The 24,557-nt window shown below is 42.9% G+C and overlaps 1 protein-coding gene across 2 annotated transcripts; it reads right to left on the bottom strand.

The window, feature by feature from the left end:
* Positions 1–218: 218 nt before the first annotated feature.
* CENPN (centromere protein N) lies at positions 219–24,532 on the bottom strand. Of its 2 annotated transcripts, XM_005592627.4 has the most exons (11): positions 24,453–24,532; positions 19,634–19,814; positions 17,544–17,589; positions 14,407–14,466; positions 13,948–14,024; positions 11,182–11,358; positions 8,751–8,852; positions 6,649–6,712; positions 4,727–4,839; positions 1,233–1,359; positions 219–962 (listed from the first exon to the last, which is right to left on the bottom strand). In XM_005592627.4, exons 2-11 carry the CDS (start codon positions 19,802–19,804, stop codon positions 880–882), a joined length of 1,020 nt encoding a protein of 339 aa, XP_005592684.1. In that variant the 5' UTR covers positions 19,805–19,814; positions 24,453–24,532; the 3' UTR covers positions 219–879. The 2 variants fall into 2 exon arrangements, with proteins under 2 accessions (XP_005592684.1, XP_073883761.1); XM_074027660.1 differs by lacking the exon at positions 17,544–17,589.
* Positions 24,533–24,557: the final 25 nt, after the last annotated feature.

Below are 24,557 nucleotides of genomic sequence, written 5' to 3'. Positions count from 1 at the left end.
TGGAGCATGTCTGTAATCCCAGCTGTTCGGGAGGCTGAGGTGGGAGGATCACTTGAGCCTGGGAGGTCAAGGCTGCAGTGAGCTGTGATCATGCCACTGCACTCCAGCTTGGGTGACAGAGTGAGACCCTGTCTAAATAAATAAATAGGAAAAAATTTTTAAAAAGATAGGGTATTTAGTGACGATCACTGAAGGACTTTCATCAAAAGTAACTGATGTGCCAGTTTTTTGACACCTTTATTCATAAGTCAGTATAATATTTGTCAGTTTGAATGTTACATACATGGTAAAATAGATTATGAAAAGTATCGTATTTACAATAAGAACATTATTTTATATAACGGACTCACCAAATATGCAACCTCTTGCAACAATAACACAATGGACTCAACTCTATCCTTTGAATGGACCAATTTCATGATTCTCCTAAAAACTTTTGAGTTCAGTATAGTTTCTTGTTGCTTCTTTCTGTGATCCGGTGCTTAAGAATCAATCCCTGCAAACCAGCCAGTGGAACCAGACCTCTCCAGAATTAAGAGACAGCCATAGAAGAAAGGACACAAACCCAAAAGTCTCAAGCGCTGTGCCATATGCTTGATTTCAGAGCATTCAGACTCAAGGTCAAGTGTGGGGCCATATATATATATGTCCTGTCATCTCAAATGCTACAGCGGCTACAGTTAGCAGGATATCGGAGAGAGGAGGCATATCGTGGAGGAATGAATCACTCCCAACAATTATGTGAGCATTTCTAAAAATTCAATACCAAGGATTCTTGAAAATACAAGTTTACAGACAGAAGCTATACAGCTAGCCATGAACTGAAGTGCATGTGCAGTATCAAGAAGGAGGAGCTGTGCTTATGAAACCACGCACGTCTTATTTATCTCTAATTTTAAAATAATTCTTTCTCTTATTGGGTATGCAAGTGAGCAGTGGAGAAAGTGGTGCATCTGCAATACCTGAAATTAACAACAAAAAAGGAAAAAATAAAATTAAAAGTCATCATAGGAGGATGGGATTTGAGTCAGTTTAAAAATGGCTGAGGTTAGAGGGTAGATCATAGATGCCCCTCTTCCCCATTAAGCACAGAAGCAGAACATGTAAGAGACAGTATGATGGGCTAGCAGACTGGGGTGATGGGAGAGCTCCGAAGTAATGAGCAGATTATAAGGACGGAATGGAGGCATGTTGTTAATTTTTCTAGCTTATAGAGTAAGCTGACCACTCACCAGCTGGTGCTAAGGATTTCAATGCTTCCAGAAGATGTGGGCTAGAGAACTTTATTAGGCATCGGAGGGGTTCTTCCCTCTCAGCCAAGATGCTCCCATTTAAATCACTTTTGAATTTCGTTTCAAGCTGTCAACGAACATATTTATAAATGACTATTAAACGTATTGTACAAATACGAATGCTAAAATATAATGAAATCAGAATAACATTTCATTAATTCTTGTCATTGAAGAAATAAAAGATTTAACAGGGGTGGGAACCATTTAATCTGCTATCTGCAAACACAGAGGGCAGGTCAGGCGTGGTGGCTCATGCTTGTAATCTTAGCACTTTGGGAGGCCGAGGTGGGTGGATCACCTGAGGTCAGGAGTTTGATACCAACCTGGCTAACAAGGTAAAACCTCGTCTCTACTAAACATACAAAAATGAGCCAGGCATGGTGGCGGGCACCTGTAATTCCAGCTACTCAGAGGCTGAGGCATGAGAATTGCTTGAACCTAGGAGTCGGAGGCTGCAGTGAGCCATAGATGGTGCCACTGCACTCCAGACTGGGTGACAGAGTGAAACTCCATCTCAGAAAAAACAAAACAAAACAAAACATAGAGGGCAACTGGTATATCTAACAACATTCAAGGCAAAATGCCAGCATGCACAGTGCCTGCCACATGGGAGATGTTGACTGTCAGTTCCACCCTCAGGTGCCGTTACAGTTTGCATTCTTAATGGAAAATTAATGCTCTCTTTTGCAATCTGTAACTTCAATGTAAAAATACCACATTTTTTTTTGAGACACACGGAGATTTCTTTCTTTCTTTTTTGAGAGTCTCATTTTGTTGCCCAAGTTGGAGCGGTACGAACATGGCTTACTGCAGCCTCGACCTCCCTGGCTCAAGCCATTCTCCTGCCTCAGCACAAATAGCTGGGACTACAGCCACATGCCATCACGCCTTGTATTTTTGAATTTTTGTAGAGACAGGGTTTCGCTATGTTGCCCAGGCTGGTCTCGATCTCCTGGGTTCAAGGGATCCGCCTGCCTCCACCTCCCAAAGTGCTGGGATTATAGGTGTGAGCCACTGTGCCCAGCTGAGATTTCTTTTTAACTTCTAATTATGGGATATTTTAAACATATACAAAAGTAAGGAGCATGGTATGAGCCCCATGTGCATATCACCCAAGTAAAATAATTATCAACTTGTGGCTGAGCGCGGTGGCTCAATCCTGTAATCCCAGCACCTTGGGAGGCCGAGGCAGGCGGATCACCTGAGGCTAGGAGTTCGAGACCAGCCTGGCCAACATGGTGAAACCCCGTCTCTACTAAAAATACACACAAAAAATTAGCCGGGTGTGGTGGCAGGCACCTGTAATCCCAGCTACTCGGGAGGCTGAGGCAGGAGAACTGCTTGAACCTGGGAGGCAGAGGTTGCAGTGAGCCAAGATTGTGCCACTGCACTCCAGCCTGGGTGACAGAGCGAGACTCCGTCTCCAAAAAAAAAACAAGAAGTGAACCCCAATACCATTACCATACCATCTGATATCATCAAATATCCATGAAATTCTAAATTTCAGTTTTTTTTAAAAGTGATCATTACATTTCAGAGGCAATATAGTAAACTATGTGGTGGATGAGTAATGTCTGCGAATAACTCAAATGGTTCAAGTAAATGCACCAAACTGTTAACAACTGGTGAACTGAAGCGAAGAAAAATGGATGTTCATTGGAATATTCTTGCAAGTTTTCTGAAGATTTGACCCTTTTTGTTGAGAAGGAGTCTTGCTCTGTTGTCCAGGCTGGAGTACAGTGGTGTTATCTCGGCTTACTGCAACCTCTGCCTCCCGGATTCAAGCTATTCTCTTGCCTCTGCCTCCTGAGTAGCTGGGACTACAGGTGTGTGCCACTATGCCTGGCTAATTTTTGTATTTTTAGTAGAGATGGGGTTTCACCATATTGGCCAGACTGGTCTTGAACTCCTGGCCTCAGGTGATCTGCCCGCCTCAGCCTCCCAAAGTGCTGAAATTACAGGCATGAGCCACTGCGCCTGGCCGGATTTGACATTTTTCAAAATAGAAAAGGTAGGAAAAAATTAGTAGAAGCTACGAATAAATGTGTACCTTGACATACAGAATAGTGCCATTCTGAGATGTGTATAAAGGGAAATTTAGAAAGCACATTTTCTGCATGCTAGACCCGTGGCTCTCATGCTTGCGTGTGCAGACTCAGCTGGAGGGCTCGTGAAAACAGAATGCGGGCTCCTACCTCCCCTAGTGACTAGGGTGGGGTCAAGAATTGGCATTTCCTCCCCCTTGCCAAGTGATGCTGATACTACTAATCCAGGGACTACGCTTAGAGAACCACTGTTGTAGTTTATCACCTGTTTAAAGGAACTAGTGTAAAGCCTGCCATTAAGGGACCCAACTTGAAAGGTGTCAATCCATTTTTCCCACTAAAACTAAATCATATCAAACAGGCTTTAGGCCTAAGTGAGCAGATCAATGGCAGATTTAAAGTGTGGCCTGTAGCTATAGAAAGGCTAAAGAGAAAAAAACTTATTGGAAGGCTTGCAGGCAGTAAGGTGTTTTGAGTATGAGCATGGACTGAAATTAGAGTGATCACAATATAAGCCTCAAGTTCTCCTAGTGGTGGCAGTGGGTTTGCATTAAACACCTGTAGCCCCTGCCCTGGCCTTCCCGGTGGGCAGCAGCACATGTCTGGAAGGCACACTTCTGGAACAAGCCACATTTGTGGTACTGCCTAGGTTACTGGCTTTTCTCCATGTGATGCCGGCTGGAATATGTAATGACATACCTATTCTTTCTTTTATTCAGCAAGTATTTATGAGTGCCTATTATGTGCCAAATACTGTCCTAGGTTGTGGATGGGCTAGAATGGTATAATCTACATTTTTTCCCCCTCAAATATACAGATTACTCCCAGTTATAACTGCATTAATATGTAAGATGAAACGAAAAGGCAAATTCATAATTTCTTTCTTTTTTTCTTTTTTGAGATGGAGTCTCGCTCTTTCGCCCAGGCTGGAGTGCAATGGCGTGATCTTGGCTCACTGCAACCTCCGCCTCCTGGGTTCAAGTGATTCTCCTGCCTCAGCCTCCTGAGTACCTGGGATTACAGGTGTGTGCCACCACATCCAGATATTTTTTTGTATTTTTAGTAGAGACAGGGTTTTACCATATTGGCCAGGCTGGTCTCGAACTCCTGACCTCAGGTGATCTGCCTGCCTTGGCCTCCCAAAGTGCTGGGATTACAAGTGTGAGCCACTACGCCTGGCCCAAATTCATAATTTCTAAAAGTCTCCTTTGCTCACACAGGAACTTATAAATACAATAAAGAGGTTTATTTAATTCATAAATTTATTACATGAAATTTAAGTGACAAATGAAAAAGGAACAGTTTCTTAGATTTGTCTTCCACTTAAGGTTTTTGTTCTTTTTAAAAAATGTTGATATCTTGTAGTTAATATTTATTATGACGTCTTACCTTATATTGTGCAAATTCTAGTTGTGGTTGAGGATAATCTCCAAATGTTTCTTGAGTTATTCGTTGGACTCTCTCTTTTTCTACTATGTTTTCATGTATGATCCTTGAATCCACTATAGGTGGAAGATTTCAAATAAAACAGCCATTAGGAATATATTTCATCCTTAAATTATTCTCCTTTCATTCCTAACCCTTCAAATTGTTTGTATAATTTTATTTTATTTTATTTTTATTTATTTATTTATTTATTTTTTTGAGACGGAGTCTCACTCTGCCGCCCAGGCTGGAGTGCAGTGGCCGGATCTCAGCTCACTGCAAGCTCCGCCTCCCGGGTTCACGCCATTCTCCTGCCTCAGCCTCCCCAGTAGCTGGGACTACAGGCGCCCGCCACCTCGCCCGGCTAGTTTTTTGTATTTCTTAGTAGAGACGGGGTTTCACCGTGTCAGCCAGGATGGTCTCGATCTCCTGACCTCGTGATCCGCCCGCCTCGGCCTCCCAAAGTGCTGGGATTACAGGCTTGAGCCACCGCGCCCGGCTGTTTGTATAATTTTAAAATAATATTTACTGTTTCTTCTCTTGGCTGTAATAATTTCTTGTGTGTGCGTGTATATATATATATACACACATATCTAGTAGATATACATATATCTACCTATATATCCATGGCACCCAGCCTATATATGTATTTTTTTAAGAGATGGGGTCTCGGCCGGGCATGGTGGCTTATGCCTGTAATCCCAACACTTTGGGAGGCCAAGGCGGGAGGATCGCTTGAGGTCATGAGTTCGAGACCAGCCTGGCCAACATGGTGAAATCCCATCTTTACTAAAAATACAAAAATTAGCCGAGTGTGGTGGCAGGCACCTGTAATCCTAGCTAGTTGGGAGGCTGAGGCAGGAGACTTGCTTGAACCTGGGAAGCAGAGGTTGCAGTGAGCCAGGATCATGCCACTGCATTTCAGCTTAGGCAACAGAGTGACTGTCTTAAAAACAAACAAACAAACAAACAAAAAAAACAATCAAAAAGAGACAGGGTCTCACTATGTTGCCCCATCTGGACTGGATCTCTTGGGCTCCAGTGATCTTCCCACCTTAGCCTCCCAAGTAGCCAGGACCAGTGATGCATACCATTGTTCGTAGCCTCACCTATGTCTTTTTAAAACTGGAATTGTAAGAGACACACAATTTTATATCCTGCTTTTTTTACCTAAAAGGAGATCAACAGCAGTTCCTATGACACTAGAAAACCATAGAAGTGTTGAGTTTGTAACAGTGGCACATTTCATTGCCAAATCTCTACTAAGAGATAGGCAAGTTTTCTTTTTTTATGGATTTATATTTTACCCCACCACTTTTGTAAATCTAGTAGTTGTGTACTCTCTTCTCTTGGGTTTTCTAGTGAGAGACTTCAGACATCTGTGAGTAGCAATAGTCATGATTCTGATGGTTCTAGAAGTTTATCCAGTGCATTAAGAGCATGGGCTCAAGATCCAGACATACCCGGATTTCACTCCTGGTTTTGCCACTCCTTAGCTGTGTGACTTTGCCTAGAGAGTTACCATACCTCCCTGAAACCCAGTTTCCTGATGAATAGTGCTTATTCATGGGACTTCTTGTGAGGATTAAGGAAAGGCTACATATAAACATCTTAGTGTGCCTGGCACACAAGAAATGCTCAACAACTATTAGCTAATTTTTGTTTTTGTCATTATTGTTTTGTTGTTTATTGTTATCCTAGTAAATCCTAAAGGAGACCTATGGTAGATTAGCTTTCCTCCTTCAACAGATATTTCATTTTCAATTTTTCTGAAAACAATGAAAATTGTGAATTAGGATCCTAGTATACACGTTTTACCAAGTGAAAGAAATCTATAAGGGAATGATGCATTTCCAAAATTCAGTTTTATATTAACACACACATACTATTTATATCCAGTCCAAGGCTTCTTTCCTGTAGAGGTGTTGCAGAGTTGTGAGTTTCAAAGGTCTAGGGAAAAAAAAAAGTATTTTACTAATTTTGACATCTTGATGTACACATATTAATTTTTTTTAGTATATTAAAGTATGCCAAATGCTTATTTTTTTACAACGGAAAGGTCCAAGGCCATATCCTGGCTCAACTGAGCAGGACACTGACAAGGAGGCTGCTGAGCCTGCAACTCGACCATTCTGTTTGAGGAGCTCTGTGCTTTATCATAGAAATGGATCTGGCAAGTGCAAAGCCCAGGGAATCTATGGAAGCATTTGTACTGTGGTATTTCAGCGTCGTCAGTGCTGAATCTTCATAACCCTAAAAAACTTACTGAGATTGCTTTTGGAAAAATAACTTTCCTTCTCTAAGTCTGAATCTCTTGAACCCCTTCTCCTACCTTCACCCACTGAATCCATTGTTTTTATAGTTTAGTGCTTGACAACGTGGATTTTCCTAAGAATGCCACTGTCTTTGTTTTTTTTTTTGAGACAATATCTCAGTCTGTTGCTCAGGCTGGAGTAAGTGGCATGATCATGATTTGCTGCAGCCTCAATCTCCCTGGGCTTTGGAGATCCTCCTAACTCAGCCTCCCAGGTAGCTGGGACTAAAGGCACGTGGCACCACGCCTGGCTATTTTTTTTTTTTTTGAGACGGAGTCTCGCTCTGTTGCCCAGGCTGGAGGGCAGTGGCGCGATCTCCGCTCACTGCAAGCTCTGCCTCCCGGGTTCACGTTATACTCCTGCCTCAGCCTCCCAAGTAGGTGGGACTACAGGCGCCTACCACCACACCTGGCCAAAAAAAATACAATTTTTTTGTATTTTTAGTAGAGACGGGGTTTTGCCGTGTTAGCGAGGATGGTCTTAATCTCCTGACCTCATGATCTGCCCACCTCGGCCTCCCAGAGTGCTGGGATTACAGGCGTGAGCCACTGCGCCTGGCATGCCTGGCTATTGTATTTTTTGTAGAGATGGGTTTCGCCATATTGCCCAAGCTGGTCTTGAACTCCTGGGCTCAAGGGATTTGCTCTTCTTAGCCTCCCAAAGAACTAGGGTTACAGGCATGAGCCACCGTGCTTGGCCACTACTGTCATATTATAGCAGAACAGTTTATATCAATTTGGTGAGAGGGTAGTAGGTAGGAGAGGATGGCTAGAGAAGAAAATCATGATCTAACTTGAAAAAATATATATATTATTTATCTTTTATTTTGTAGAGACCGGGTCTCCCTATGTTGCCCAGGCTCGTCTCGAACTCCTGGGCTCAAGCATTCCTCCCACTTGGCCTCCTAAAGTGCTGGGATTATAGGCGTGAACCACTGTGGCTGGCCTCATGATGTAAGTTCTTAATGTTAGTTCTTCCTTAAGGAGGGACTGCTTGCACAGAGCCATCACTTCTTTCTGCTTAGAACAGATGAAAATACAGAAGTATAACATCTCTAGTGGCTCAAAGATATACACAGAGCATTAACAATCCACTCACAGGAGTGTCAACACATATGCAGACATTTGCCATGCATAATTTGAAAAAACACCCCTGCATCTGTAAGGACAGATCTGTATTTGTCATTAGAGGGGAACATTAACATTCAAATAATTTTAACACATGAACTTTGGGACTTAAAAAACCACTGCTTTTCTCTTTAATTCCAGTGCCTGTATAACCTACTTGACTGATGGGACAAAAAGTTAATTCTTCTTTTCTGTTGTTTGACAGAATAATATATTTAGCTTCAAAAGACAATGTGAAGTTACTCTAAAGAGAAAACAAATTCTAGTGTGATTAGCTGATTTGGAAGCTGAGATCTACAACATAGACTCCAATAACTAATGACTGGTATAAAACACAATACAATTGTAAAAAGATGGCTGTGAGGAATTTTTATTTTCCTTTCATGTTCACTAATTGTAAGCTTTCTTCATTTCAGTAATATCTAAAGTGATCTCCTCTTGTCAGAGGTAGATTTTCCCAGTAGCTACTTTTCCCAGTAGCTTCTAACTCCTGTGTGAAAGAGAAAATAAAGATTTACCTTTAAAGAGAGTCACTGATTGGCTCACCTGATTATACTGTTTAAAAACAATAGCCTTAAGAGAGTCCAGATACCGACTTCTCAGGTCCATTTTCACAATCTGATGGTGTTTGCTAGCAACTGTCAGCGCCTTGAAATGAAAATTTGCAAGACCATTATTAGGATTACTGTCTCTGTGTTTGTAATATTTGTTGAAGTAAAATGTAAGAGCAGCAATTAGTGAATAGTTTCCTCATAAATGTAAAAAGAAGTCTAGAGAAAAATCTGATAGCCTGTTACTGAGCTTCAAAAACAAAGTGGTTAATACCATTAAGATTCTGATAAATGCAGTCTGTTGTATCAATTTTTTAGAAAAGTGATCCTGTTTAAAGTTAGAAGTTACTAATAAATCAAGTTCAGACTTAGGAATAAACAATAAATACTCAAAATGTTACTGTTTTTGAATACCAGTCATCTAATACTATAATGATATTGCCATACAAAAATGCAGATATGTATGCTTTAGGACAAATACTAAAGAAAAAAGTGTATACTGAATATAGCTTATAAGAGTTTCCTGTCATTAGGGAAAAAGAAGACTGAAACAGAATTCCTATGATAGGATAAGATGTTTACCCAGATCTAGAGAATAGAGACAAGCACGCCTTAAGATACACAATAGAAATGAATATTAGTCCACGCGGTGGCTCATGCCTGTAATCCCAGCACTTTGGCAGGCCGCGGCAGGCGGATCACTTGACGTCAGGAGTTTGAGACCAGCCTGGGCAACATGGTGAAACCCAGTCTCCACTAAAAATAGAAAAGTAAATTAGCCAGGCATAGTGGTGAGTGCCTGTAGTCCCAGCTACTTGGGAGGCTGAGGCAGGAGAATCGCTTGAACCTGAGGGGAGGAAGGTGCAGTGAGCCAAGATTGCCTCACTACACCCAAGCCTGGGTGACAGAGTGAGACTCCATCTCAGGAAAAAAAAAAAGAACATTAGCGTTTGGGGTAATGTTTAAACTACCTGTGGCAAGGTGTACTCACCTGGCTGTAAGTGGATGAAAGACCACTATGTATCATGGAGGAGGAGACCCCAAATGTAAAGAAGTATTTTAAGGAAATAGAAGTGAGTAGCAGTCTTTGCCATTTCAATAAACCACCAAAAAACTTAAATGACAAGCAAGTAGTCACAGAGACCCTAGTGAGAGACCCAGGCTCGCCTGGTCACAACAGTGGAGTCCTTGGTACTCCACACCGCACCTCCACCCAACTCTGCTGTGGAGTGACAGGACATGATGCAGCCAGGATGGCAGAGCTGCCCCCTACAACCAGCTGACGTGGCAGCTCTGGAACCAACTGAAGGTGCCACTGTGGTTGTGAATGCTAATAGTGGCAGCAGCAAGTGCCAGGCCAATTTAGGGAGAACTAATTTGGGGAAAGATGCTAGGAAGCCTGTGATAGTAAAGGCAGAACCATAAAGAGAAGCAGGCTCTGAACAGAGGCTACATCTTATGTGGAAGCAGTCTCCTTGTGTATAGAATGTGGGAGAAATGGTTACAAAGGAAAATAATGTTTATTAATAAGCAAATTATACAATTATGAAAAAGTAATGTGGTATATTTATTTGTAACCATGTGGAAATGTTGTTACTTTTTTTTTTTTTTTGAGATGGAGTTTCTTTCTCGTTGCCCAGGCTGGAGTGCAATGGCGCAATCTGGGCTCACTGTAACCTCTGCCTCCCGGGTTCAAGCAATTCTCCTGCCTCAGCCTCCCAAGTAACTGGGATTACGGCACCTGCCACCATGCCTGGCTACTTTTTTTGTATTTTTAGTAGAGACAGGGTTTTGCCACGTTGCCCAGGCTGGTCTCAAACTCCTGACCTCAGGTGATGCACCGACCTCAGCCTCCCAAAGTGCTGGGATTACAGACGTGAGCACCGTGCCTGGTCTACCCTGGCTTTTATGAGAACTATCTTGTCAAAGGCAATAGCAAACTTTGACAGTAGTTATTTTGAACGAATGGAATAGGGAAAAGGGGTATGAAGCTTTGAAGACTTTTTATCTTTAGAGACTTCTGTATCGGTTGCATTTTTTATATTAAGTATGCATTATTTCTAGATCAAAAAACAATAAAGTACAGCTCCAATCTAGTATCTCATGCCATGTTCCCATCTGCAGATAACAACACCCTCTGTTTCTTATTTTAGGAGAACAAGAATTACATGTGGTTTTCTGTGTCTTTTTTTTTTTTTTAGAGGTGGGGTGTTGCTTTGTCTTGTGATCACAGCTCACGGCAGCCTCGGACTCGTGGGCACGAGCAATCCTCCCACTTCAGCTTCCCAAGTAGCTGGGACCACAGGTACATGCCACTGCACCTGGCCTGGCATTCTCTATCAAATACTTATTGAGCAGTTAAAATCTATATAGATCTTTGAGATAGGATAATAAAATATTATAGCTTGTAATAATTTGTTCCATACCTGACCCAGAAGCGGTGTATTGCGCCTCAGAGTGGAGGAGGACTTGAAGGCATACGGAGTCTGGGAGTAGTATACCACGTAGGTAGGTTTGTACTGGTTTGGCTTTGTGTACTGAGTTCCCCAGGCGATTCGAATCCAGACTGCATTCTCCTCAGTTTCTCTGAAGCTGACTGTCACCTTATTTAAAAAAAAAAAAAGAAAAAAAAAAAAAAGGCGTAATTTCCTAATTAAAATTTCATTGTGGCATCAACTCCAGGTGCTTTTTAGGGGTGAACAATGATGTCCCTATGCTTGTGTATGTGGGTTGAGACCTGGCAGTCTTTTTAGGGGTGAACAATGATGTCCGTACACTCGTGTATGCAGGCTGAGGCCTGGCAGTCTTTTCTGCTTTTCGTGAGTATTTTGGGAATCTTTGGGAAAACATTTTGTGATTTTTTTTTAAAAACATCCTTTTCATTTCTTCTTTTTTCTTCTGAGACTAGGTCTTGCTCTGTTGCTCAGGCTGGAGTGCTGTGGCATGATCATAGCTCGCTCACTGCAGCCTCGACTTCCTGGGCTCAAGCGATCCCATCTTGCTTCCCTAGTAGCTGAGACCACAGGCATGTGCCATCATGCCTGGCTAATTTTTTTAAAAGTTTTTTTGTAGAGGTGATTGTTTTTTCAATAATTTCTTGGACTTGTCCTGAAAACTGTTCTTCCATCTCTAAGAGTTTATAAGGTAAGGCAGCCTTACAAATGAGATACTTGTTTTATAATGAAGCCTTCTTAGCATCTAACCCAGACCTAGCACACACTATAAAGTTTAACAGTAAGATTTCTATGTAATTAGGCTGGGTGTTGTGGCTCAAGCCATAATCGTAGCACTTTGGGAGGCTGAGGTACGAGGATCGCTTGAGCCCAGGAGTTTGAGACCAACCTGGGCAACACAGTGAAACTCATTATCTACCAAAAAAAAGAAAAGGCAGGCGCAGTGGCATGTGCCTATAGTCCCAGCTACTCAAGAGGCTGAGGTGGGAGGATGGCTTGAGCCTGGAAGGTCTAGGCTATAGTGAGCCGAGATCATGTCAGTCTATTCTAGCCTGGACAACAGAGTGAGACCATGTCTAAAAAAAAAAAAGAAGAAAAAAGGAGATTTCTGTGTCATAATGGGCTTGAAAATATACTGTTCCTAATGCTCTTATGCATTTAGCTCAGAAGCTAAAAACTCCTCTAAAGGAATGTTATATGGCGAGACCAAAGGAAGTAGTACTACCTTGTATCCATTTCATGAATAAAATACAGGCCTTTCCAAACTTTTAAATATGGTTGCCAATTGGTCTGGAATTTAATAGCCTGCTCCTGGATTATCAGCTCCCCTCTGATTCAGCTTCCCTTTAAAGCTTTGAGCCTAGAAAGTAGGGACTTGAGTGAGATGCACTTGGCTTGCCAAAGTCTCTGTTTCCTCCCTCTGAGATCTTGTTCTAGGAAAAGTGGGTGGTTACGGTGGCACTAGCAAATTCTGCCCATTCTTTACCAGCTTTTCCAAATTCCCTCAGTGCAGGAGACAATAAAGTTTCCCCAGTCCAGGGTATGGTGGCGTAGAGCTGTCTGACTTTCCTGAGTGAGCAGCACAGAGCTTGGCCCCAATCACGTGCTCAGTGGGCCTCTACTGGCTTGAATGGAAGATCGTCTTATTCTGAACAGCTTCTTTGTTTCACATTACAAAAGCAAAAACATCTGTAAAATCAAGGGTGCTTCAGGTCTTCACTGACCATTACTGGAACTACTAGTTACATGTGGCTATTTAATGTAAAATCATTAAAGTTAAATAAGATTAAAAATTCAGGCTGGGTGCGGTGGCTCACGCCTGTAATCCCAGCACTTTGGGAGGCCGAGGCAGGGAGATCACCTGAGGTTAGGAGTTCAAGACCAGCCTGGCCAACATGGAGAAACTCCATGACTACTAAAAATACAAAAATTAGCTGGGTGTAGTGGTGCGCACCTGTAGTCCCAGCAACTGGAGAGGCTGAGGCAGAATAATTGCTTGAACCCAGGAGGCAGCTGCAGTGAGCCGAGATCTCGCCACTGTACTTCAGCCTGGGCAACAGAGTCTCTGTCTCAACAACAACAACAACATGGCCGGGCGCGGTGGCTCAAGCCTGTAATCCCAGCACTTTGGGAGGCCGAGACGGGTGGATCACGAGGTCAGGAGATTGAGACCATCCTGGCGAACATGGTGAAACCCCGTCTCTACTAAAAAATACAAAAAAACTAGCCGGGCGAGGTGGCGGCGCCTGTAGTCCCAGCTACTCGGGAGGCTGAGGCAGGAGAATGGCGTGAACCCGGGAGGCGGAGCTTGCAGTGAGCTGAGATCCGGCCACTGCACTCCAGCCCAGGAGACAGAGTGAGACTCCGTCTCAAAAAACAAACAAACAAACAACAACAAAAAGATTAAAATTTCAGCTGCTCAGTCACATTAGCCTCAAGTGCTCAGCAGCTACATGTGGCTGAACTGAACAATGCCAATACAGAGCATTTCCATCACTGCAGAGAGCTCTGCTGGACTGAGCTCCTCCAGAAAAAGCAGCCTCAGGCCCTGAATGGACAGGAGAGAGGAAAGGGAAGTTTTTATAATATTTACAGTGTGTTTTTGATATGGAGTAGAACAGTATGAACTATTACTAACTGAATTTCTTACAAATAAAAAAAAACTAAGATAGTAGCAAATTTTAAGTGCACAGATGTTATGACATTGAATTTTATGTAAAAGATGAATTTTATTCTTACATTTTTTAATGCTCTCTGAAGAATTTTCTTAAATGAATTTTTGAATTGTTTCATATCAAAAAGGTCAACATCTTCACCTGCCAAAGTGAAAAAAAATAAAGAAAAATCAAGAGAGCTACAATGTTTTCAGTAAATACATTTGCAAAGTACCATGAAACTAAGCATTTTGTATAATTCCAGAGTAATAATGATTAAATCAAACAAATGCTGCTAGTACTTCTGACATGGCACCAAGAAATATGTTTCTCATTTTCCATAAGTAAGTAATAAATAATCACCTCATTTTTAAAGAAATGAGGAACATACTGCTATTCTTTTTTTTTTTTTTTGATATGGAGTCTCGCTCTGTCACCCAGGCTGGAGTGCAGTGGTGCGATCTCAGCTCGCTGTAACCTCTGCCTCCTGAGTCCAAGCCAAACTATCAAATACAAATGTGCAATTGTAAACAGAAAATATTACCTGGTCCTTTACTCATCTGAAAAACATCCCAAACTTTCTGGTGCTGATGAAATTGCGTATCTGAGAGAGGGAAGAAAGGTTTACTATTAGCATATCATAGAACTTTGAACTAATATGCTTATAGATATTTCTATACTATAAAACTGGGGAAAACAGTAATTCATAAATTGGATTATACAGATTTGTGTTCAAAATATAAACTTTATATGGATTAAATTTACTTCATATAAATAAAGCAAATCATAATTACTCAATTCAACTGACTTAGATGATACAGTTCAGTTTTGGTATTTATTCTGTTAGCCCATTTATTCTATTTCCACATAAGCCTGCCCCACAGAATATCACATTAATCTGGCACGACAGGGAATGCTGTGCCCCACAGGACCCACATTTGAGCCAGCTGTTCCTCTGCCTGCAGCCTCTTTTCCTAGCTCCTTACACACCCCACTCCCCACCTCATTCTGCTCTCTACTCAGAGTAGTCCCCACCGTGATCACCCTACCCCAAACGCTCTGTGTTAGTTCCCAGTTCCTGTTGGAGGACTCATCACTACCTGACGTCACATTATGTATGTATTATTATTATTATTTTTTGAGACAGAGTTTCACTCTTTGTTGCCCAGGCTGGAGTGCAATGGTGCAATCTCAGCTCACTGCAACCTCCGCCTCCCAGGTTCAAGTGATTCTCCTGCTTCAGCCTCCCGAGTAGCTGGGATGACACACGCCTGCCACAACACCCGGCTAATTTTTTGTATTTTTAGTACAGATGGGGTTTCACCATGTTGGCCAGGCTGGTCTCAAACTCCTGACTTCAGGTGATCCACCCGCCTCGGCCTCCCAAAGTGCTGGGATTACAGGCATGAGCCACTGTGCCTGGCCACATTATTTATTTAGATGTTCATTTGTACACTGCCTGTCTTGCCAATTAGACTCTGATGGAAATGAGGGACCTGTTCACTGTTGTAGTCCCGGGTCTAAATTGTGTGGCATAAAGCAAGCACTCAGTATTTGTTTTGTTTTTCTAAGAGGCAGGGTCTCACTATGTTAACTGGGCTAGACTTGAATTCGTGGCTCAAGTGATCCTCCTGCCTCAGCCTCCCAGGTGTCCCACACCACCACAACAGGCTTCCGTATATGTTTGATGAACGAATGAATGACTAAGTATATGACAGAAAACACCTTTCAGGAGTTACACACTTGGAGTATCTTGGAGTAGAAATGATCTAGGAAGTTAGCAAGTTCAACCATATCCCTTCATCCTTCTGGCTTAAAACTCTCTCTGCCCTGACCTGTCTGTGTCTCTTGGACCTCAGACCAGGTTTTCTTTTCTTTTTCTTTCTTTCTTTTTTTTTTTTTTTTTGAGACAGAGTCTCCTGGTGTCACCAGGCTGGAGTGCAATGGTGCGATCTTGGCTCACTGCAACCTCTTGTCTCCTGGGTTCAAGCGATTCTCCTGCCTCAGCCTCCCGAGTAGCAGATTACAGGCACCTGCCACCATGCCTGGCTAATTTTTTGTATTTTTAGTAGAGATGGGGTTTCACCATAGTGGCCAGGCTGGTCTCCAACTTCTGACCTCAGGTGATCCACCTGCCTTGGTCTCCTAAAGTGCTGGCGTGAGCCACTGTGTCTAGCCAGGTGCTTAATGAATTTTTGAATGAATGTATGAGAAATGGGAATGGTGTGGATCCACCTTTTATGCCTGAGAGAATCCAACCACTGAAAATGAGATAAACTAAATCAGAGGCAGATGCTCTAAATTCAGCAATAGCATGAATTGGAGCATGCCATGAGTTGGAACAAAGTATTACTAAAGATAATTTCTGTTACACTTACAGAAAACAGCTAATACATAATGATTGCAGTTAGTTAATACCAGGCTCTAAGTATTTAACTTGTACTCTTATTTAATTCTCACCATAACCTTGTGTGATATTATCACTATTATACAGATGGGTCAAATGATAATACCAGAGATGTTGGTATGCCACAGAGATGTTAACCAGCTTCCTACAGGGCTCACAGGGAGGCAGTAATGGAGCCATGAAATGAACCCAAGAAATCTGGCCCCAGGGCCTGTGTTCTCAGCCCCTACATTATGCTGCCTTCTGATTAAAAAAACAGACATCTTGAAAAAGTACAGACAGGCAAGCTAAACAAAAATCAATGAAATGGAAGGGAGGAGAGGTGAGAAGCTATACTGTAATAGGAACAAATTTTCAGAAAGTTATTTTCAAATCCTATAGTAATAGTACAGATGCTTCTTGACTTATGATGGGGCTATGCCTGATAAATCCACCTTGAGGTGAAAATAATTCACCTAACCTTTATATCTTAGCTTAGCCTAGCCTACTTTATGTGTGCTCAGAGCACTTATAGCCTACAGTTGAGCAAAATCATCCAAGAGTCTTCTATCATAAACTGTTGCATACTTCATGTAATTTACTAAATACTATATGAAAGTGAGAAAAGAATGGTCATATGGGAACTCAAAGTATGGTTTCTGTTGAATGTCTGCTGCTTTCATACTGGTTGAAAAATTTTAAGTTGAGCTGTTGTAAGTTGGCAACCTGAGTAATACAAAGCCTAACATTTACTTTATGCTAGTTACCATGCTAACAGCTTCTCAGGCTCTACCTCATTTAATCCTAACAAGAATCTTGTGAAGTAGATACTGTACTATTATCTCTGCTTGAAGTCTGAGGCTCAGAAAGGTGATGCAGCTTGTCAAACAACATATGGTTGAGTGACATACTGGGATTTGAAACAAGGTCTCCTCGACTCTAGAATCTGAGGCCTTATATACAAAATTGCTTCTGGGACAAGTACAGCGGTTCACCCCTATAATCCCAGCACTTTGGGAGGCTGAGGAAGGAGGAACACTTGAGCCCAGGAGCTGGAGACCAGCCTGGGCAACATGGCAAAACCTCGTGGCAAAAAATACAAAAAATTAGCCACACATAGTGGTGCACTCCTATAGCCCCAGCTACTTGGGAGGCTGAGGTTGGAGGATTACTTGAGTCCAGGAGGCAGAGGTCGCGGTGAGCTGAGATGACGTTAAAGCACTCCAGCCTGGGCGACAAAATTGCCTTTGATGAAACTGATCAGTTAAGTGTAAATGCCAATCACTAAAACTTACAAATGATGTCTAACAGGGCAGCGTCATTGAGACTTGCACGCTTTTCCTAAAAGAGAAAACAAATTATTTAGTAACCGTGGTGATAGATTTGGTTCTATCCCATTTAAAACACATTTTAGGATTGGTTAGAACAGACTATTTGTACGTTCTCAGTACTTTACTGACAAACTGTCTCCAATCTGTTCTCCTGTTAACCAATGGACATTCTGACTGATTCATGTCTTAGTCCAGGCATTCACAACCTTCTCTCACAATTTATTCCTCATTCATCACTGTTAACTTCTTGATTTTTATAAAATTAAGTTTATTGAAGTATAATTATCATCCATTAAACTGTTTAAATATATATTTTAAATATATTTAAAGTATACAATTTGATACATTTTGACTTACGAATATACACACAAAACCATTACCACAATGAAGGCAGTGACAATATCCACCAGCACTGCCTCCCAAATTTTCTCGTGTCTCTCTTTTTTTTTTGAGACAGAGTCTTGCTCTATTGCCCAGGCAGGAGTACAAAGGTGTACTCTTAGCTCACCGCAGCCTTTGTCTCCCAGGTTCAAGTGATGCTCCTGCCTCAGCCTCCTGAGGAGTTGGGACTACAGGCGTGTGCCACTATGCCCAGCTAATTTTTGTATCTTTAGTAGAGAAGGGGTTTCTCCATGATGGCCAGCTGGTCTCCTAACCCCAAATGATCTGCCTGCCTTGGCCTTCCAAAGTGCTGGGATTCCAGGCAGGAGCCACTGAGTCCAATCTTGTGTCCCTTTCTTATCACCACCCACTTCCTTCCACTCTTCTTGGTTCCCATGTCTCTACCTCCCAAGCCTTAGTCCTAAGGCAAACGCTGATCGGCTTTCTGTCATTACAGATTTGTTTACATTTTCTAGAGGTTTTTATGAATGTTAACATAAGTATGTACTCATTTTTTGGTCTGGCTTTTACTCAGCACAATTATTTTCATATCCATCCATATGTTAGCATCTATGAATACTTCATTCCTTTTTATTGCTGAGTATATCCACTGTATGGATACATCACAATCTGTTCATCTGTTTACCTGCTGATGGACATTTGGGTTGTTTCCAGTTTGTGGCTTTTATGAATAATGTTGCTGTGAACATTAGTACACACATTTTTATGTGAACGTGTTTTGTTTTTAAAACAATGCTACAATGCATCTTGATTTATATAACTAAATATTTATCAATTATAATATTTATACATACCTCATTTTTTATTATTTTCTCATCATAAATTTCTGTAAGTAGAATTGCTAGGTCAAAAAGTATATTTATTTAAAAGTGAAGGAGGCCAGGCATGGTGGCTCACACCTGTAATCCCAGCACTTTGGAAGGCCAAGGTGAGTGGATCACCTGAGGTCAGGAGTTCGACACCAACCTGACCAAGATGGCAAAACCTCGTCTCTACTGAAAATACAAAAATTAGCCAGTGTGGTGGTGCGTGCCTGTACTCCCAGCTACTCAGGAGGCTGAGGCACTAGAATCGCTAGAACCTGGGAGGCAGAGGTTGCAGTAAGCTGAGATTGTGCCATTGCACTCTGGCCTGGATGACAGAGTAAGACTGTCTCAAAAATAAACAAACAAATAAATAAATAGAAGTGAAGGGGGGATGGGTATATTGGAATAAGAAAATTATTTGAACTATATTTGCAACTAAAACATTTTAAAACAATAAGCAATTAAGTCGATAAACACACATGAAAGACAGAGTCTCTTTCCTTACAACTCTGCCAATACATTTGGGTGTTGTTGTCTTTTCATCCTTGATAATTTGATAGGTTTAAAAAAATACTGCAAAAAACACTGCTTGTTATTTTAATTTGTACTGTTTTTTCTTCTCCTATGATATTTACTTTTTCCATCTTATTGATTTGTAAGCATTCTTTTAAGATGAAAAGGTCAATTAAAAATTAGGTTTTTTTCCACTGCAGCTGTATATAGACCTCATCACTTCACTAATAGTTTAGCAGCTACCTTACATCTCTTTTGGGGTAAGGAATAGAAGAAAGAAAAACCCAAAGGGGTATCACTCTGTTCAAGACTCATCATTTCTAACACTGTTACCTCACACAGATGGATCAAGTGCTGAACTACAGATTCCTTTCTCTGCCGGAAATTTACAGTCTGCAGTTGATTTTCAGACAAAAAATCCCAGGCCTTCAGGATTGTTGTCAATTCATTCAGGGGGATTTTCAAGATGGTCCTCTTGATGAACTCAGCAACAGTCTCATCCATCTCTTTGGCGCTTTTACAAAACAAAAACAGCACAACAAAGTATTAACCAAATACAATACTTGTCTGTTTTTATTTACACGTACACACACACGTATGAAAAATAGAGACAGGGTCTCACTACATTGCCCAGGTTGGTCTTGAACTCTTAGGCTTAAGCAATCCACCCACCTCAACCTGCCAAAGTGCTGAGATTACAGGCATGAGCCACCGCGCCTGGCCATCAGCATATTTAGCTGGGATTTTGATTTGTAGGTCAAACACCTAAATGTTTACACTTTTTCAGCTATTCTGCAGTGTTTTAGCATAAGCATTTAATTATTTTCTCCTTAATGTATATTTAAATGTTTTAGAGTTTAAAAATTAGTGCGCTCTCTCCTTTTCTGGCTAGAGTATTTTGATGTTTTGATGGCGATGATACATAAATCATTCATTCATTCACTGATTCATGTAACCCCTTACTGAGGACCTGTGCATGCCAGGCACTTTTCTAGGCACTGGGGATAGATATGTCTTTGGCCAAAAAGACAAACATCTGTTCCAGTATGGTGCATCCATTCTAGTGGGGAGAGAGAAACAACAGAGGAATCACAAACTATGTTAAAAGTGAGGAGTGCTGGAGAAAATGGAATAATTTTGGCAGGCTGAGTTGAGGGTGGGAGTGCTGGAGAGAGTAGGCCTCATAGAGACTATGACTTTGGGGCAATCCTTGCAGGAGAAGGAGTCATGTGGTGGAAGAGCTTTCCAGGCAGAAGGAACAGCATGTGCAACAGTCCCGAGGCAAGAGCCTGCTTGGGGCCTTCAAGGAACAGGGAAGGGTGGCCTCCAGTGAGGGCACAGCAGAGACAGGAAGGAGGCATAGAGAAGGAGGTGAGGTCAGTGATCATGGAAGGCCCTGAAAGCCACTGCAGGGATCACTGCTTTTTTCACTCTGCAAGGTGCTGAGCACAGGCAGGACATGCTCTTGTTTGCCTTTTCTGCCAGGATCAATCTGGCTACTGTACTGAGAACACACTGTAAGGAGGCGAGGGCAGAGGTTGGAGGTTAGTGAGGCAGGGGAAGAGGTCAGATTCTGGATACACTTTTAAGAGGGAACTCACGGGGTTTCTAGATGGATTACATGTGGGGTGTTAGATCAAGAAAAGAACCAAAGATGAAACCAAGGTTTTTACCAGGGAACTAAAAGACAAAGTTACTATTAGCTGAGATGGTCAAGACTGCGACAGGGAAAGAAGAAAGCTCAGGAATTCTGGAAATCTATTCTCAATCTGTTAATATTAAGATAAAGATGAGAGTCCAAAGGAGATACTGAATAAGCAGTTGGATCTGTGAGTCCACAGGACATGCTAAGAGCTAGCGGTGCAGTGGATTGCTGTCTCTCAGTCCTTTTATGCACTGCCTGTGAACAAAGAGCTCTTTCCTCTCTCACTTCTCCTGCCCATGCCTGAAGGTGAGATTCCTCAACTGTCTATAAGGTCCTGAGCCCCAAATCCAGTGTGGCTCCCTCATCAATAGGCAAGGGATATAATCTCCAGAGGAATGACCTAGCGGCTGAAGGAATAAGGAAGATTCTGAGCTCTTTTATTATTTTCCTCTGGGCAGAAGTTGTGAGCCAATGTTGACAGCTGATCTCACCTCTGCTACTTTATTTGGGGACACCGGTGAGCATCTCTCTCTCTCTTCAAATACAGAACAAAAAAGCAAACAAACATTGATATTTATTTATTTTTTTCATTCGAGATAAGAGTCTCACTGTGTCACCCATGCTGGAGTGCAGTGGTGCGACCTCAGCTCACTGCAACCTCCCCAGCCTGGTTCAAGTGATTCTCCTGCCTCAGCCTCCCAAGTAGCTGGGACTACAGGCGTGCACCACCACACCTGGCTAATTTTTGTGTCTTTAGTAGAGACAGGGTTTCACCATGTTGCCCAGGCTGGTCTCAAACTCCTGACCTCAAGTGATCTGCCCGCCTCGGCCTCCCAAAGTGCTGGGATTAAGGTGTGAGCCAACGTGCGGTCTGCAAACATGATTTTTAAACAATGCAGGGTACAACCTGCATACTTTAATGTCCCTTAACAGTGTATCTTCTAGGAAGGCACACACAGACCTTGGGTGTCTGTGTTTAAGACACAAGCCTGTAGTCTTATCTGTTTCCTTTACAACTTTGGGAATTCCAGGGACAAAGAAGTATCTTCCTACAAGAGTCCTGGCTGTGGCTTATTTGTTGAAAACTGAAAAATTATCCTTGTCTACTTCTGAAAAGAAATATAGTTAACTGTATTTAAAAATATACTGAAAATGATAGTAAAACAAAGATAAAGAGGAAGGATTAGGAGTCGTTTAGAAAGAGAAAAATAACTGAATTAAGGCCGTAAGAACAGAATCAGGATCATGAAACAGGAGTCGGATTTGTTTCTTTGTGTAGTTACTGGACCATCTAAAGCCTTCACCATGGTCTACAAGGCCCCGTGTTGCGTGGCCCCCGCTTCCCTCTCCTTGATTTTCTGAGCTCCAGCTACACTAGTCTCTTAGTTAAATAATCTCTTTGGAGAAGGACCATTGTGCCTGCAGTTCCGACTGCCTAGAAGGGTCTTCCTGCACATGTTCTCTCCAGTGACTTCTTGTCATTCAGGTGTTAGCTTAAATGGTTTCTCCTCAGACTTATCCTGACCACACAACCAAAAGTTACTTCCCCACTCTCCACTGCTAATTTTTTTTTTCCTTTTTTTAGATGCAGTCTTGCTTGGTCGCCCACACTGGAGTGCAGTGGTGTGATTTCTGCTCACTGCAGCCTCTGCCTCGCGGGTTCAAATGATTCTCCTGCCTCAGCCTCCTGAGTATCTGGGATTACAGGTGTGCACCATGACACCCAACTAATTTTTCTATTTTTAGTAAAGATGGGGTTTCACCATGTTGGTCAGGCTGGTCTTGAACTCCCAATCTCAAGTGATCCTCCCGCCTCGGCCTCCCAAAGTGCTGGGAGTACAGGCGTGAGCCACTGCGCCAGGCCATCCACTGCTAATTGTCTTTATGGAACTATCTGAAATTATCTTTTTAATTTTCTTGTTTCTAAAATTGAGCTCCAGGACAGGACGATGTTTTTATTCACAGCTATACTCCTAGACCAGAAAGGCGTCACTATAGCCAAGAACAGTCTACAGCGTCCTTGATAAATACTTGTGGAATGAATGCCTGAGGAGACAACCTGGGCGAACTGGGATTCAACAGTCAGTGAAACATCAAATCAACACCTCTCCCATTAAGAACACGGGCGAGGGGCCAGGAGCGCGCCCGGCACCATACAGCACTTGAGGTCAGGCGTTCGAGACCACCCAGGCCAACATGGTGAAACTCCGTCTCTACGAGAAATACAAAAAGCAGCTGGATGTCGTGACGCACACCTGTAGTCCCAGCTACTCGGGAGGCTGAGGCAGGAGAACCGCTTGAATCCGGGAGGAGGAGGTTGCAGTGAGCCAAGAACGCGCCACTGCCCTCCAACATGGGCGACATAGCAAGACTCGTCTCAAAAAAAAAAAAAAAAAAAAAAAACACCAAAAAAACCAAAACACACACAGGCGAGGCGAGGCTGTTAAAATTGATTCCTGGGCCCTATCAAATTAAACTGAGGGAAGGGCGCACGGAAGGCTTGAGATTTAGCATCTTTTAAAGAGTACGTCAGATGATTAATTCCGGGTAAAGTTTGCAGAACGCCAGTCTAAAGAAATTTGGTAGACCGCACTCAACTCACCAATTAAGATGGAAATCACTTTAGTAAAAGTTTACCCCTGTGACCATTTTTAAACTTTCCTTTTTTTGTTGTTTTTGAGACAGAGTCTCGCTGTGTTGCCCAGGCTGGAGTGCAGTGGCGCTATCTCAGCTCACTGCAACCTCCGCCTCCCGGGTTCAAGCGCTTCTCCTGCCTCAGCCTCCCAAATAGCTGGGATTGCAGACACCTGATACCACGTCCGGCTAATTTTTCTATTTCTAGTAGAGACGGGGGTTTCACCATGTTGGCCAGGTTGGTCTCGAACTCCTGACCTCGTGATCCACCCGCCTCGGCCTCCCAAAGTGCTGGGATTACAGGCGTAAACTACCGCGCCCGGCCCCATTTTAAAACTTTCTTTGTACTTCCTAGCGCTTTAGTGCCTGGCATACAGTAGATACTCAAGGTCTGTGGAACGCATGATCAAAAAGATCCATTTTAAGTAACGTTCCCGTAGCCACACACCTCTGCAGAGCTCCAACAGGCAGCCCGAGGAGCAACGCAAGAAGCTACACGGACGAAAAACGACGGAAGCCGAGGTGACAGAAAAGCAAAACCCCAATTCTGGGCCAGGAAGCAACCCCAGGCTCGGAGAGCAGAGCCCCTGGTCACATGACCACACGGCCCGCCTCTGACGCAGTCGCGTGCCTACGTACGGCTCGACCCGCCCCACCGCGGGCGAGGTGACGTCACGTCCGGCACAGCGTCACCGCCCCCTCACCTCGGCTCGAACCGTAGTTCCCCGCCCCGAGCCCGAGACCCAGCGCCAATCTTGAGCCTCACAACGTGCGACAATTAAGAAAAAGCCGCTCCCCGAGACCTGGGATCTGGCTTGCTCAAGGCCCCACACCCTCCCGGGCCCGATGCAATGCCGCCCGGGGCTCTCTTACCGGCCCTCATCTCCTTCAGTCTCCCTCTTCGGCAGCTGTTCCCGCCCGCCGCGCCTTCAAAGCCACCAATTGCAGTTCCCGCCGCCTCCAAGCCCCGCCCAGCGG

This window comes from Macaca fascicularis, chromosome 20, assembly GCF_037993035.2.
Source record: "Macaca fascicularis isolate 582-1 chromosome 20, T2T-MFA8v1.1".
Lineage (NCBI taxonomy): Eukaryota > Metazoa > Chordata > Mammalia > Primates > Cercopithecidae > Macaca > Macaca fascicularis.
This window is presented reverse-complemented; position numbering and strand designations above follow the sequence as displayed.

What these genes read in the sequence shown, in the direction of transcription:
- CENPN (XM_005592627.4), bottom strand. Translation starts at nt 19,804, where the DNA reads ATGGATGAGACTGTTGCTGAGTTCATCAAGAGGACCATCTTGAAAATC. An exon ending in TGCCCTGTTAGACATCATTT is followed by an intron (nt 14,467 to 17,543) that starts GTAAGTTTTAGT and finishes TCCCTCTCTCAG; the next exon opens with ATACGCAATTTCATCAGCAC. An exon ending in TTCAGAGAGCATTAAAAAAT is followed by an intron (nt 11,359 to 13,947) that starts GTAAGAATAAAA and finishes TTTTTAAATAAG; the next exon opens with GTGACAGTCAGCTTCAGAGA.